This window comes from Onychostruthus taczanowskii, unplaced genomic scaffold (assembly GCF_017590055.1).
Source record: "Onychostruthus taczanowskii isolate IOZ18803 unplaced genomic scaffold, ASM1759005v1 scaffold101, whole genome shotgun sequence".
Taxonomy (NCBI): domain Eukaryota; kingdom Metazoa; phylum Chordata; class Aves; order Passeriformes; family Passeridae; genus Onychostruthus; species Onychostruthus taczanowskii.
The window spans coordinates 2,320,473-2,333,735 of record NW_024496638.1 but is presented as its reverse complement, the minus strand read 5'-3'; the positions used below and the strand labels follow the sequence as shown (position 1 = coordinate 2,333,735).

At 40.3% G+C, this 13,263-nt stretch overlaps 1 protein-coding gene across 1 annotated transcript in view; it reads left to right on the top strand.

The window, feature by feature from the left end:
• Positions 1-10,048, top strand: part of LGR4 (leucine rich repeat containing G protein-coupled receptor 4) — a 71,485-nt gene extending 61,437 nt beyond the window's left edge. Inside the window, exons 12-18 of the mRNA XM_041411942.1 lie at positions 179-244; positions 865-936; positions 1,753-1,824; positions 2,114-2,239; positions 3,383-3,504; positions 4,062-4,136; positions 7,099-10,048. Coding sequence (XP_041267876.1) covers positions 179-244; positions 865-936; positions 1,753-1,824; positions 2,114-2,239; positions 3,383-3,504; positions 4,062-4,136; positions 7,099-8,375 — 1,810 coding nt within the window. The 3' untranslated portion in view covers positions 8,376-10,048. The remainder of the gene's footprint in view (positions 1-178; positions 245-864; positions 937-1,752; positions 1,825-2,113; positions 2,240-3,382; positions 3,505-4,061; positions 4,137-7,098) is intronic.
• Positions 10,049-13,263: the final 3,215 nt, after the last annotated feature.

Here is a 13,263-nt window from a genome sequence, read left to right as displayed (position 1 = left end):
GTGTATAATGAGATGCAGAGTTCACACTTGTGACTCTCTATAAACTAGCCTTGGTTTCTCAGCAGAATGGTACTAACAGGATGATTTTTGTCATTCCATTTAATAGTTAAAAGTGATGAGTTGTTTCAAGTAGAAAGGAGTTGAACTAAGCACCTTTCTCCCAATTTCTGTTTTGAAGGGACTTGTCTTATAACAATATAAAGGACCTCCCCAGTTTTAAGGGCTGCCACACCTTGGAAGAAATGTAAGTAGAAATAAGTGTTGTTTATTTTTATAAGCTGTTTAGTACTCTGAGTCCACATCTCTAGAGATGTTTTTGCTTTATGTTTTATCCTAATTTTGAAAAATTAAGGACAGAGAGAGATAGATCTCATGAGAAGTGTGCTGGACAGAGAATTCAACCACTTGTGCCTTCCTTAATTATCTAATGCTTAATTATTCCTGTGGCACAAAAGTAATAAAAGACACAGCTTAATCCTGCATTTCATAGTAGTGCTTTGCTCATAAATGGAATGGTTAGAATATGCCCATAGACTCCATGCAGAATGGAGAGTTGTTTTGTATTTCAGTAAGACTCTCCAGTACTCACAAAGTGTTACTTTTAGCTTGAAAGTAATTCAGTCCACGGTTAAAAGTTTCTTCTCCATTAAATAAGTTGTAAAATGGGATTGGGCAGAGGTGCCAGGGAAGTGCTCCATGGTTGTGTGAACATAGCTGATGCAGAATACTTGACAGTCTGTCTACGAGGGGAAATGAGTAAAACTTGGCACTGATAAGGCTAAAGCCATCCATTAGCACACACCAAGCTATCCCTTTGTCTGAAATCAGCTAATAAAGTTCTGTTTCTGCTTCTTCCCTTTGCAGTTCCTTACAGCATAACCAAATCCACGAAATTGCAGAGGACACCTTTCAAGGACTATCCTCCCTTCGTGTCCTGTGAGTGCAGATGTAGCTGCATGCTGAGTCAAACAAGATCCTGGTTTTGATTCCTGTGTAAACTGATGTCAGGGTTTGGTGTTACAAGTTTGATTGATGGCAAAAGGCCAGCAGCCAGTTTCAGCCCTGTTCCTTCTATTCTCCATTGTATTTTTCAAGACTATAAAAGTATTTTATAAATATGAAGTCTAAAAAATGAGATTTTTTTCGGTGGTCCAGTATTTTGCATTGTAACTACATTAGTTCATTATATAGTATTTGTTGGAGAGGTCCTATCTGTTTCTCTCAGGAGAAGCAGATAAATAAAGAATTATTCTCTCCCCTTACAACTCAAGCTATATTAAGCTAGCAGGAAGAACAATCCAGAAATAGACAGGTATTTTAAGAAGAATGTTATAACTCATGGTGGTCCAGTAGAACCTGGAGCTGAATTTGAAATGCAGCAAAGGAGATGCTCCTCTGCTTGTTCTTTTGTTGTCTTCCCCCATCTCTGCCAACATGCCCTGCTATAGATGCAGTTGTCACCAAAGTGGTCATCCTGGCACCTTTGTGCTGGGAATAGGTGATGCCAGAGGCAGCCTCTGCCCTGGGAGCACAGCTTGTGCTATAGTGTCAGAGAGAAGGGGAGAGGCAGCAGGAATGGGGGATGAGCTGGAGTAGGATACAGGATTGCACCTGGCTGAATGGGAGGAGAGGGGATATGTTCTGCTTTTCTGATACAGGCATGATATATTTGTCACCTTAGCTTTTTTCTCAGTACAGTGGCTGTTAGTTTTGGTGCAACTGCCAAATAATCTCCTTCGACATTCATTGCAGGGACCTCAGTAGGAATCGGATCCATCAGATCCACAAGGGAGCTTTCATCACTGTTGGAGCTCTTCTTAACCTGTAAGTAGGCTGTTCTGTGCAGTCACCTTCCCTCTCTAGCATTCAGCTGCTGAGATAGTAAATGTTTTTAGCTTAAAAGTGATGTGTTCATCTGTTTAATATCTGTGAATCAGGAAGACTCCTGCTAGCTGAACACATGCAGGGCACACTTCTTTGGAGTGCCTGCTGCACTGAGAGGCATTTCCAGACCACAGCCTCCTGTGATAAAGCCCTCCCCTACTTCAGTGAAATGTGTGCCAGAGGGTCTTCAGACTTACTTTGTAACTCGGTGTTAATATTCACATTGCAGAGACCTGAGTTTCAATGAGCTCAGTGCAGTTCCAGCTGAAGGACTGAGTGGACTGAACCAGCTCAAACTCACAGGCAATTCTGAGCTGAAAGAAGCTTTGGCAGCCAAGAACTTCGCCAAGCTGCGGTATGTTGGTAAAGAACCCCCCAGGATGCTGGCAGTGCCCAGCAGTGTGTGCTGAATGCAGCCAGGGTGTGCAGTACCCATGGCAAAAGGTCTGTGCTGAGTCCTGCAGAGTCTCAGTGCTGCTCTGTAGGAAGGGCATCTGACTGCTCTGCTGTACAAGCCACTTACAGATACTTTTCTTGGGATTTTTTAATATTTTTCCTCCACCACTCTTCAGGCAAGATATCATCTGCTTTGAGAGTAGTGCTTTGGGTAGATTTCCATTTGTTACTGAGCTGAATACATCTGTCTTTCACAGTGAGGAAAACAGGAGCAGACAGGCAGGTGTCTGATTACATAATCACCATGCTTTATATATATTTTCTTGGAGGAAAATGATAAGAATAAAAATAATGATTCAAATGGAAACCTGTAATTGATTTTTATGGGAGATGGATCAGACAATGATGAACTGTTTTCCATTTTACAAAGATCTTTCTGTGCATTAAGAAGAAGTAGTCTGATGTTCCTCCTAAATATTTTCAAGAAGAGAATTCAGGATAGTTGATATTGTAGTCCTGAGTGAAAAAAATTAGATTCTGGTCTGCTATTCCCTCATTGTTTATGTGGTTTTTTTAGAACTCTGTGTGAAGATGTACTACTTCTCTGCCAGAATAACAGTATGTACCATTTCTGCCAAACACACCAAAAATAGAAATCTTATTTTGGTACTGCAGAATGAAGAGTAAGAAGGAAAGAAGTAACACAAGGTCGTGGTCATCTGGGAATTAACTTTCTTACAGAACAGTTACTCTTTAATTAGCTTACGTAATTAGTTTGCAGTTTAATTTCTACGGCAATGCCACAAACTAACCCTGATCAGGATTTGCTTTGTATGTGGAGTAGAAAGAATAGTAGAGAGCTAAATATTACAACACCTTTGTACTTCTCACTTGTATACATCACCTGCCCTTTATCTCAGTGCAAGAGTTCATTAGAAATGGTTATACCTGATCCAATTTGAAACAGCTTTTATCAGCCACTGTGAGAAAAAGAAGATTTGAATTTAGCTCTCAAGTGTGCTACTGAAATATTTTTAATAAGTGGTAGTCTCAACTTTGGTTACAAAGTTTAATGGTCTGTCTTGTCCTGCCTGTATTTCAGGTCACTCTCTGTACCATATGCTTATCAGTGCTGTGCATTTTGGGGTTGTGATTCTTATCTAAACTCCAATGCTGAAGATTCCAGTCACCAAGATCAGGGTGCCTTGGTGGATCATGAGAAGGGTAAATGTTTTATGTACTTAACCAGCAGTATTGTTTTGTACCAGACTGGTATAACAGTGTGTGGTGCCTTTGAATAAGGGAATATGAAAAATACAAGTCTATAGGGATACAAAAGAAGTTTCTGAAAGTGCTTAGCAATTGTTTACAAATCAGCAGTGCCATGTTCCTTCTAAATATGTGAAAGATGTGCTGGACACTGTAAGACTTGCCTGTCTGAAAAAAAAATAGTAATTAAAAAAAAAGTCAAACTGCAGGTATTGCTTCTGTTATGCTTTTATTGTTCTCAGTGTTTCAGCCTTTCTATTCAGACGGGACTTGTCCTTCCCCTGACTGCTTCAGGCTCCACAGATCCTTCCCCACTGATCAAAGATGTTGCTTTGTTACAAAAGCGTATGAGCAGCGATTTTTGCACTGAGCATCTGACCTTATGTGGCAAACCAGAACCATTTCACTTGTTATAAGGCTCAGGTGTCAGTGAACTACTTCGATCCTAGGCAGCTTCACTGCCATTTCACTTATTTTTCTTCCTGCAACTAACATGTTTTTCACTTTTACAGCTAATGCAGATGTTGTAAGAAATGAGAAAAATGAGGAATTGGGACAGACTATTATTCACTGTACACCAGCAACAGGTAAATCTTATCATGTGCTTTAGTCACACTGAACTTCAGGCATGGGGTTATGCAAAGAGTTGAGTCCAGAATTAGATCTTTCATTCCTGGTAGTCATTCTGTACACGGAAGATTAAATTCTCCAGTGCTTTCAGTGAAACTTGATTTCATGTCAGTGTTGTTTTGGACGAGCAGTCACAAAGATCTGACTCAGCTTTAGACACGTAGCCCTTCATTGGAGAGCTGTGCTGGGAAAAATACCAAAATTTCTTTCTGTAAGCAGAATAATCAAGACTGTAATGCTTATATTTGGAGTCTGCTAATGCACTGCCTCCTAATTCTGCCTTATTTTTCCAAGGAGATGTCTGAAGCAGACTGTGTCAATGCTCATCTGTTTTAGTGAGAGTTCAGCCTGTGCTTTAAAAGCTTAACTCAAACTGCTGTCTATCATTGGTGGTTTTAAGGAAGCTTGATGTCTTTCCAGGAGAGAGGATAAGGAGCAGCCGTGTGATCTGTTCCCCAGCCCTGCTGTTGTAGCTGCATTAACTGTGACCAGAGGGCTGTTACAAGCAGCTGGAGCAGGCAGCAGCATCTTAAACTGCTCAAGACACTTGTGCAGTGAATAGTCTTATTAGCATACCAGATTTACTCCAAGTCAGGCTTGAACAGTCCAGGAGTGTTGCAAGTCTTTGATCTTGCAGTGAATATTTTCACTCTAGGCAGCTTTGTTTCTGCCCTTCTGTTTCTCTTACTCAAACTGCCAGTTTCTGTACACAGTTCCACTCAGCTCCTGAAGCACTTGCTGTGGTGCCTCTTGCTTTCTGCCTTTGCCTCTCCAGAGGATTCCTTCTCTACATCTTGTACCCTTTTGTCTGCATAAACAGGAACATACAGTATGCTTCCAATGAAGTTACTCCGGGGTGAGCAGGAGTTTTCCAAGTTTAACTTCTTTCTCTTCTGCTAACTACTATTTATGTTATGAAAATCTGTTTATCTTTTGAGCTAGCTCTGGCTTTAATATCCAGAATACCATAAGGATTTCTTGATCACAGCCAAAAAAACCTGTAGTCAGAAAGTCAAATATTTTAATGTAATTGTACATAATCTGAAAGTTAATTTGTTAAAGGTGCTTATTTGCTTTTGATCTCCTGTTTCCAGAATGAGAATTGAGATGGTGTGTTACATGTGTTAAATTTTTAAAGTCTTTAGCTCTTTCTTTTTGTCCATGCCAGAAATGCTGTAGTAGGTCTAAAAGAAAGAGCTTGTTCTACAAGTTCACAGTTTGCCTTGTTTTTCACCCGTCCCTCTCATACTAACAAGTTTCTGTGTCATGCTGCTGTCTGGTCATAGGATACTCCACCCACCATGTCAGTTCTGAATCACTGCTCAGCCTGTAGATCCACTTTGCATTTTGCCTAAAGAATGGATTGCTGAGCAGTGGTGCTCAAGGAGCTCAGGTTTGCTGAAACATGCTTCCAAGCATGAGTTTTTTCCCCCTCCCAGCATGGGCTGAGAATATCAGTGCGAGAGGAGGGAAACTTTTAACCCAAAGGATTTGGGAGAAAGGCAGGAAAGGGTACTGGTTTTATTTGTCTAAAGTACAACCAGTAGAAAAATGGCTTCAAATTGGTTTTTAGAAGCACAGAATTGACATTTTAAAATTTCATAAGTAGGAAGTTGTTTTCATTTTTAAGTAGATCAGCTTAGCAGGTATTGTTGTGTCACACAAATGTATTGTAAAATTAATTATTCTGTCATTGAGGTTTTACTTGGGAATACCTGCTAAAAAGGGGTTTTACTCCTGGTTTTCTGATAATTCAGTGGGCTTCATTATTTTCTGCCCAAAAAATGAAGCTTGATCATTTAAACAAACAAAAAGATTTTTTTTTTTTCCTTGTCAGTTCATTAATTTCTGGAAGTTGCTTTAGGCCTTGGGAGATCTTTGCACTGACATTGAATCATTCTTGGCAGTTCTGTTCCTGCCCACAGCCGGGATGGGTTATCCTTACCTTTCCCCTGCCTGGAGGAAAGGCATGTGCAGCACAGAGCCAGCCCTCAGTCACAGGCTGACTCCAGCTCAGAAGCTCCAGCCTTTGCACTCTGGCATTTTTCATCAGCTCCCTCAGCTGCAGGGAGGGATCCTGAGCTACTGTGTTTAGGACAATTAGAGGTGCCTGATGGGGATATAGAGAAGTTAAATTCTTCTAGTTGTTACTTAAAATCAGTAGGATTTCCCTATGGAATAAATGGCAGGTAGGGGGATTAGAAGGGTATGCAATAGTTGTGACCTTTGTTGCTTGTGTTGTCTCCTATTATTTTGTTTGTTGGAATTTTTTATTATGTAAGGTGTTTTAAGTGGCAAAAGGAGAAGAAGAAAATAATTTTCTCATATGACTCTTCAAGCTCGCAGTGCCTTTCAGTGGCGAGGCTGGGGGACAGGGCTTGTGGTAAATTCCTGTGCCTGTTAAAGCTGCTTAAATTGAATTTGTCTGCTGTTCTACAGATGTTTCCTTGTCACCAAAAGTTAATCCTGAAGGCATGTTTGTGAATAATTTCTTGAGAGAACATGTTCCTTCTAAAAAAATTCTTTTCCCTTACAAGGGGATTGTGAACATTCGCTTCTATATTTTTGTCCAACCTTTTCTATGAAGTATGAAATGTACATAAAAAAGTATTTAGGTCGCACTAATAAAAGCTATTTTGAATAGCTAAAAGGTAATTAAGTTTGTTTAACTAGCTTGTTTATACAAAACGTTCTCAAGTGACCATTCACTGCAGTAATTATTATTTCAGGCATAATTAATTAGTAAATAACTTCAGCAGAATAGTCTACTTTCAGCTGACCTATTTAGCAGTACAGCTGTATATTCTACTCATGAATTAATGAGGAATACTTCTAAGACCTTTTCAAAATCTTGCTTTTTAAGGCAGAATTTTTTTCCTAAATTGGTTGTCCTTCTGTTTGTTTTTTGTTTTCTTCTAGGTGCTTTTAAGCCTTGTGAATATTTATTGGGCAGCTGGATGATTCGCCTTACTGTCTGGTTTATTTTTTTGGTTGCTTTGTTCTTCAACCTGCTTGTCATGTTAACAATATTTGCATCCTGTACTACGTTGCCATCTTCCAAACTCTTTATAAGCCTGATTTCTGTCTCTAACTTATTTATGGGAGTCTATACTGGTATTTTAACTTTCTTGGATGCTGTATCTTGGGGAAGATTTGCTGAATTTGGCATATGGTGGGAGACTGGCAGTGGTTGCAGAATTGCTGGGTTTCTTGCAGTTTTTTCATCAGAAAGTGCCATTTTTTTCCTGATGTTGGCAGCTGTTGAACGGAGCTTGTCTGCCAAGGAATTTATTAAAAAGGGGAAAAGCAATCGCAAAAAACAATTTCAAATTGCAGCATTTTTTGCTTTCCTGTGCGCTCTGGTAGCGGGCTGCTTACCACTTTTTTATAAAGCGGAGTACTCAGCATCGCCCCTTTGCTTGCCCTTCCCCACCGGAGAAACACCTTTGTTAGGTTTCACAGTAACTCTAGTGCTGCTGAATTCACTAGCGTTTTTGCTGATGGCTGTCATCTACACTAAGCTCTATTGCAACTTGGAGAAGGAGGATCTCTCCGAGAACTCCCAGTCCAGCACGATTAAGCATGTCGCTTGGCTGATCTTCACCAACTGCATCTTCTTCTGTCCTGTTGCGTTCTTCTCCTTTGCACCGCTGATCACGGCCATTTCTATCAGCCCTGAAATCATGAAGTCTGTCACTTTGATATTTTTCCCGTTGCCTGCTTGCCTGAACCCAGTCCTGTACGTGTTCTTCAACCCGAAGTTCAAGGAGGACTGGAAGCTGCTGAGGCGCCACCTGAGCAGGAGGAGCGGGGCGGCGGCGATGGCCGCCGGCGCGCAAGGGGACGCGGCGCAGGACTTGTACTACGACTGCGGCATCTACTCCCACTTGCAGGGCGGTAACGTGGCTCTGTGTGAATGCTGCGAGTCGCTCCTGCTGTCCAAGCCCGTGCCCTGTAAACATTTGATGAAGTCCCACAGCTGCCCCGCGCTGGCGGTGGTGCCGTGCCCGAGGCCGGATGGCTCCTGGTCAGACTGCGGCACGCCGTCGGCCCACTCGGACTACGTGGACGAGGACGACTCCTTCGTGTCGGACAGCTCGGACCAAGTGCAGGCCTGCGGCCGTGCCTGCTTCTACCAAAGCAGGGGCTTCCCCTTGGTGCGTTACGCCTACAACATACCGAGAATCAAAGACTGAGGAGGCTTTCTGCCCTCAGCTGTTCAATAAAGAGGTATCGTGTTTCGCAGACTGTCGCCTGTTTTGACCTTTCAAGCAGGAAGCACTTTTGTAATTGTTATTTAGTGTCATTTGTAAAGAAGGGAAGTGGGCGGTAACTTCTTGAGCCATACATTTTTTAAAAAATTAAATAAATCAATTGCCCTGACTGTAAATAATTGGTAAACCAAAATTGTTACCCAATATTTTTACTCTTTTCACACAATAGTGGTTTCTTTTATACAGTTTTTACATGCTAATGGAGTGTTTCCACATCATATTGCAGTTGTACTTTGCTTCTTCTGGTGGTGAGGTAAGTTCTGGTGATTTTTTTTTCCCCCAAGAAAGCACAATATAAAGGACAGCTGTTTAATATTATAGAAATTATTTTTAAATGTGACTTTTCTATAATTAAGCAAAAAAATCTATTGCTAGCTTTGTATAGTATATTCAGCATTGAATCTCAGGATGCATTTTATTCCAGGGCCAAAAAAGGGATTAATTCTCCCGTACGTAACTGTGACAGCAATATCAGAATACTGTGTTTGTTTTGTATTTTAGCTCATGTTCAATTTTTTAAAAAAAGTTTGTTGCAGTAAAGTACTTGTAATCCAATATTCTGTAGATTTATTGGAATAAGAATATTAACAGCTGTCAGGAGCAGTAGCATTAAACACATTTTTCCAGTGATGGCGCATCACTTCAGGTGAACCACAGCAATTTTGTTCAGTATTAGGAGTCAAGTCACAGCCTTGGCAGGAGTGTGGGGTGACAGCAGACTGCCCCTGTGCACAGCTTGTGTCTGTGCCATCAGGCTGGCCAGTGCTCTGCAGCCTGCTCAGTGTCACAGCACTCCAGGAATACCTATGATAGACTGAAACTTCAGGAAGGGGAGGGAAAATGCAACACAATTTGGCACTGAAAAAGAAAGCATTTTTCCAATTACTTAGTGACAGTGAAGTACACTGTGCAAAGTCACTGATTTTCAACTAAATCAGTGCAATCTTTTTAAAGCATTAAAGTGGTGAGACACAAATTATTTAAGTACAACCAGTGATCACTTTTTTATATTTAGTTTGAAGTATGATCAAGGCAAATTTAATAATGCATGATTAAGTAATTATGTAAGGTTTTTGGACGATACCCTAGATCAAGAATAAATCCACTGCCATCCCAGTTACTCTGGAGAAATTCTTGTTAAGATCTAAAGCTAGATTGCTGTTTTGAGAATTAAACTGTACATACTGTTCATACAATGAATTTTTATCTTTGTATTGTAAGTTATTTGATAGAACCCATGATGGGAAATGTGGCTTCAGTTCATTTTGTTAATTAAAGCTACCTCCTAAACAATAGTGGCTGCCAGTAGCAGAATGTTTAAAATGTGGTTTATGTACTTTTTTCCTTGTAAATAGACGTGGTTGTATATTGTCACTATAATAAAAACAGGATCCTTGTATATCAAAATCATGTAGTTTGTACAAAGTATGGGAGGAATATTTACTGTATGCTGTTAATTTTGTAAGCCAAAACAGTCAAGTGTAAAAAGGGAAGAAAACATCCAAGAGCTGTTAATTCTTACATTTACACTCATGAATATTACATCTGCAATTAGCATGGAATGTTACACTGAAAGCAAATAAAGGGTACATGAATACCTATGGTTATTTATCTCTGTTTTTCAAAAGTTAAGGCTGAAAACAGTGCACATGTAGAATTGTTGAGCATAAATTACATCTCATCTGCACTTGTGAAGCAGATGTGAAAGTTTCAGGAAAGAACTGCCAGAAAAACAAGAAAGTTGCCAGTTTACAAGTGGGTTTATGATTTCAGAATAATGCTGACTGTTGGCATGCAAAAAGTTAAAAACCTTAAGCGAAGTGTTAGCCCTCTTATGAAGCAATCTCTTGATTAAAGGTACTATGTATTGTGTTTGAGTGGAAATGTTTTTAGTATGTTTTGAATCATCATACAGATTATAATTTTTATATTTATACTGTTTAATGTTGAAAACTGGGGAGTTTTTTAAGCCATCACTGTAAAAGAGTCACAGCTTGTCCCACGTTCCCTCTGTTGGCCAGCCTGTTAAAGGTAATAAGAATGCTTCTCAGGAAAGGACTGTAAATGTCAGCTGCCATTTATAATCAGTGGGGAAGGGAATCCAGCCACGGAGCTTCCAGAAAGCCTGTGGTGTTTTCAGCGTTCTTACATACGGATTTATTTCTTCTGTTCTACAAGTGAGCCTTTGCTGCCGTGCTGTGTACAAAGGAGATGTGATCCATTTGAAGCTCTGGTATTTCCTTGCATCTCAGGATGTTTTTGGATTTCAGTTATCCTAGCAATTAACTCTTCAATGCAGTCAGCCCAGTGCCTTGCAGCACACGCTGGTGGAGGGGAAGGAGTTTGAGCAGCAGCTCCTGGAGCCAGCCTGTTCAGCAGCAGCGCTGCAAACCTGCCTCTCTCAACCTGACCTCGTGCGCGGCACCCGTGGAGGATGGCCACAGGAGAATCCAGACAGCTGCAGGTAACAAATACCAACTTTGTGTCTTTGCTGGTCAGGCTGATCTCAGGCCAGGGCACAGTGCAGTGTTCAGGTGTTCTCATCCACTGAGAAACTTGCTGCTGCTCCAAAAGCAATGTCAAATACATGCGGATAGCTTGCCTCAAAGCTGTTCTGTGTTAACAATGTGTGGGATTTTTGTTACCTGTGTACCAGTGTGTTTCTGAGCTGTCACCTCAGCAGTCTCATCAGCTGGGTAAAGCTTCCTAATTTCAGTTTTCAGACTGAAATAAGTGAAACCTGAAGTTACACCCTTCTGGGGTCCCCACAGAAAGTCTCTCCTCTGGTTTTCTGGAGTCTAAAGCTAGCTGAAACTGTTCTTACAGTTGCAGCGTCACATATCTTGTCTCTGGACCTCTCCACAGCTGCCATACTGAGCTCCAGTGCTTGGTTTAGCAGTCAAAAAGGCTTTGTTGTTGACTTTACATGAAAAACATGGGGCAAGGAGAGCATTTTGTTGTTGTTTTTTTTCCTTATCATATGCTGTTGGGAGGAAGCACCTTTTTGCAGGGAGATGGTCACAAATAAAATTGCCAAAGGTATTCCTTATTTTTCCCTCATTATAAGCAATTTCTTAGAGATGGCTGTTAGCCTGCTCTGTGGCAATATGCTGGTGAAAGCTCTTAGTTTGAAATTGAGCTTTTTCATTCTCTTATAAAAATAATGCATCTGCTTTGCAGCTTCTTGATCTAGATGCCTTTTGCCTTTTTTTTAGCTTTTTTTCCTATAGAATTTCCTGTTTATTTGTGAATTTACTCAGAAATTTCAAACTTACACACAGATACTTCAGTAATTCTTTTCACTTTAATTACTATTTTTAAGCCTTCAGTTTCAATTTACAGGGTAATTTTTTAATTAAAAGCACAATGCACTGTTTGTTTTATATGCGCTCTCAACTTTTAATTACATAAATGCTTTTGATATTTTACTGTTAGCATAAGTTAATATTCTTAGCAGGAGTTTTTTTCAATATTACCTTTCACATATTGTACTGTAGAGTCTGATTTAACACTAAGGTTCGGTTGAAGATGATTCAGTAAGTAAGGAAATGAAATCTCAGATGGGATAATATATCACTGTACAGATTGCTGTTTTCTGTACTGTTGTGTACTGTAAGAACTTGGAATGTGAATGGACTTATTTTATACATTGCACTTTTGGCACTACTCCAGTATAAAGTAACAGTGTAGGTTTTCCATAAGAAATACTAGTTAGTGGTCACTGTGTCTTTGCTATAGGGAGCTAATTTTGATTTGAGGGTAACAAAATACAAAGTGCCTCATTGGTTTCCAGTAACAAAAGCATAGCCTGTGTTCTGAAAATTCCATCCCAAAAATGAGCAAATAAATCTATTAATAACTGATGCTTTTTAAAAGAGAGATTTTATGCAGAACTATAAACTAGCTAAAGAAGTGAAGGCTGCTGAAAAGCAGGAGGGCTGTGGTCTCCAACTAGCATTAAACAGCTGGGTTGAGTGGGAATCCTGCTAGTGATTGACAAAGATGTGATTTTAACCTAAATGTGTTGCATAGAGCTCTTGCACATTCCCCCATACAAGAGGAATTCCCATCTGGAGGCTCTGTCTCTTTAAAGCAGAGGCTTCCACATCTGCAGCCAGCAGAACCTGGGCTGGGACCGGCAGTGTGTACAGTGCACTGCAAGGATGAGAATACATCATACCATGAAGGAAAGTGAGGCAATCCAGGACCTCTCAGGTTTCACAGCCTCTAATCAAGCAGAGCTACACATCCAGGCACAAAAATAGCCAGCAGACAAGTACAGGCAGTGTTCCTGGAGCTCTGACATGGAGGGTGAGCCAAGTAGCTTTCTCCCTTGCTCTTGTGCCTGCCACAGTGTTTTTCCTTACGCTGGAAAATCTGAAGACTTAAGGACACTTGAATTCAACCATATTTGGTTCAAATTTTCTACTTTTTTCAAGGTTGCAAGTAAAACAGTCTTTTTTCAAGCTTAAAGCTTGATGTCTAAGCCTCTTTTTCTCCCTACTTTTAGTAATTTTTTTCACTTTTGATTATTTTTATGCCTCTGTGTTCCTTAATGTCTAGTGGGGAATTAGACATGACATGTACAAGCAATTTGGTCTCATTCTTTTCATTAAACCTGGCTAGTGTTCATCAAGTTGAACTGAGAAGTTCCCTTCTGCTGGCTCTTGTGTTTTCAGAGACTGCATTCATCAGATTACAGTCGAATTTCTAAAACAGAATGATTTCATAAACAAGAGTTGGCAAGTCAAGGTGCATAGTGATTCAGAGTACTTGATTTGTGTCTAGAAATAAACCTTTTCTATGTCTC